The sequence below is a fragment of the Propithecus coquereli genome, unplaced genomic scaffold (assembly GCF_000956105.1).
Source record: "Propithecus coquereli isolate 6110/MARCELLA unplaced genomic scaffold, Pcoq_1.0 Scaffold128, whole genome shotgun sequence".
Lineage (NCBI taxonomy): Eukaryota > Metazoa > Chordata > Mammalia > Primates > Indriidae > Propithecus > Propithecus coquereli.
In genome coordinates, this window is record NW_012136969.1 from 510,454 (window position 1) to 512,176 (window position 1,723).

Sequence of the window (1,723 nt, forward strand, 5' to 3'; positions counted from 1 at the left end):
TTAAATGAAAGCATAGGCTTTACAGCCCATGATAGATTTAGGAATCCATAAAAAATATAGTTACAATGAGTCTTCATAGCCTAAAATCATAGGGACTTTAAAGATCATTGCATTCAATGTGTTTCCTACTAATGGAGGGCTTCTCCTCTACAGTATTGTGGTCCAGCAGTCAACTTTCAATCTCTGAACCCCTCCAACGCTTTGCTAGTTAGAGGCAGTAATTCACGTGATTAGTAAGTTTCTCAATTTCGCATAGTCACTGTGAGGCTCATCTGTTATATGTACAACATTCTAAGTGCCAAGTGCTAAATATGCTTAAGGTACACCTTTATTATGCTGGACTGAAATCTCCCTCCCTGTAATCGCCATCCATTGCTCCAAGTTCTGCCCTCTAAAGCAAATCACCGTTAAGTATGATCTCTCTACCATGAAGGAGTGCCTCTTGCATTTGCAGGCAGCTGGAAGTATTCTCCAAGTTAAACCTAACCAACTGTTCCTCCTATGTCAATTTCAAGACTTCTATTTTGGCCACCCTTTTTTTGGACACTATCCACTTGCCTATATCCCTCTTAAAATACAACACGCAAAATAAAAACAAATATTTGAATCCTTCAAGTCTCAGCTTCTGAGAACATTTAGACACATACAGACTAGAACAGGGCTCCTATCTATTAATACCTTGATGAATACACAACACTGCTATTGCTGCAACTAAAGCTAGAATAGGTTTTTTAAGTTGTTATGTTACCCTTTTGCCTGTCAAACTTATGATCAAATAAAATGTTTTTATCTTTTTCAAAGAGGGTCAAAGTACCCTCGCTCTGAGGATATGTGTATATATAAATGATTCACCAAAGTGTTAACCTTAGATAATAATTATATTCTTTTTCTGCCAGGTCTCCCTATTTTATCCTTTGTAAACTTCTTTGTTTCTCCAAACATAAATAACAGAATGTCCTAAATTTTATCTCTTAGGTTCTGGCCCCTTATTTCAGCCTATCAAGATAATTTTGAACATTTATTCTATTAGTCAATATACTGGCTGCCCCTGCCTATTTATAAAGTAACAGACAACATCAACCCTTAAATACAGCAACCACAAGTTAAACAATCATTTCCATATGTATAGGTGTTTCTTTGATTTTTTTTAATCTATTAGCAAAACTGTCAAACTTTATTACTCTTATAAAGTTAATCTGCTCACAGATTAAGGTAAGTGTGGCATTATTTAGCATCACTTTGCAAAGAATTATGCATATTACACAAAATAACCAATCTAGATTTTTTTGTTTAATTTCAGAATATTACAGGGGTACAAATGTTTTGGTTATGCAAATTGCTTTTGTACTGTTTGAGTCAAAGTTATAAGTGTGCTAAATATTTATTTTCTGAAAAACTCACTTTACCTGGTTGATGAACAACTTTTCCAATTTTATGTTCTTCTTCTTCCTCTTCCAAAATGAAACCTCCTCCTGTGTCAATTATCTTTGGGGCTGCTTTTACATTAGCCATTCCTATAAAAAGTAAGTAAAAATGGTCAACAATCAAACTTGATAAGCCCATATGTTCCCTTGTGCACAAATAGGAAATTTCTTTAAATTCAATATACAGGAGGTCCCCAGGTTACAGACAAGATACGTTCCTAAGAATGTCTTTAGGTAGGATTTGTACGTAACTCAGATCCCTGATGAACAAAGCATATACGGTAATAATAATAATAATG

At 34.5% G+C, this 1,723-nt stretch overlaps 1 protein-coding gene across 1 annotated transcript in view; it reads right to left on the minus strand.

Moving 5' to 3' along the window:
* XPA (xeroderma pigmentosum, complementation group A) overlaps positions 1-1,723 on the minus strand; it is a 48,372-nt gene that overhangs the window by 35,957 nt on the left and 10,692 nt on the right. The window contains exon 2 of the mRNA XM_012638262.1: positions 1,407-1,514. Within this exon, the coding sequence (XP_012493716.1) occupies positions 1,407-1,514 (108 nt within the window). The remainder of the gene's footprint in view (positions 1-1,406; positions 1,515-1,723) is intronic.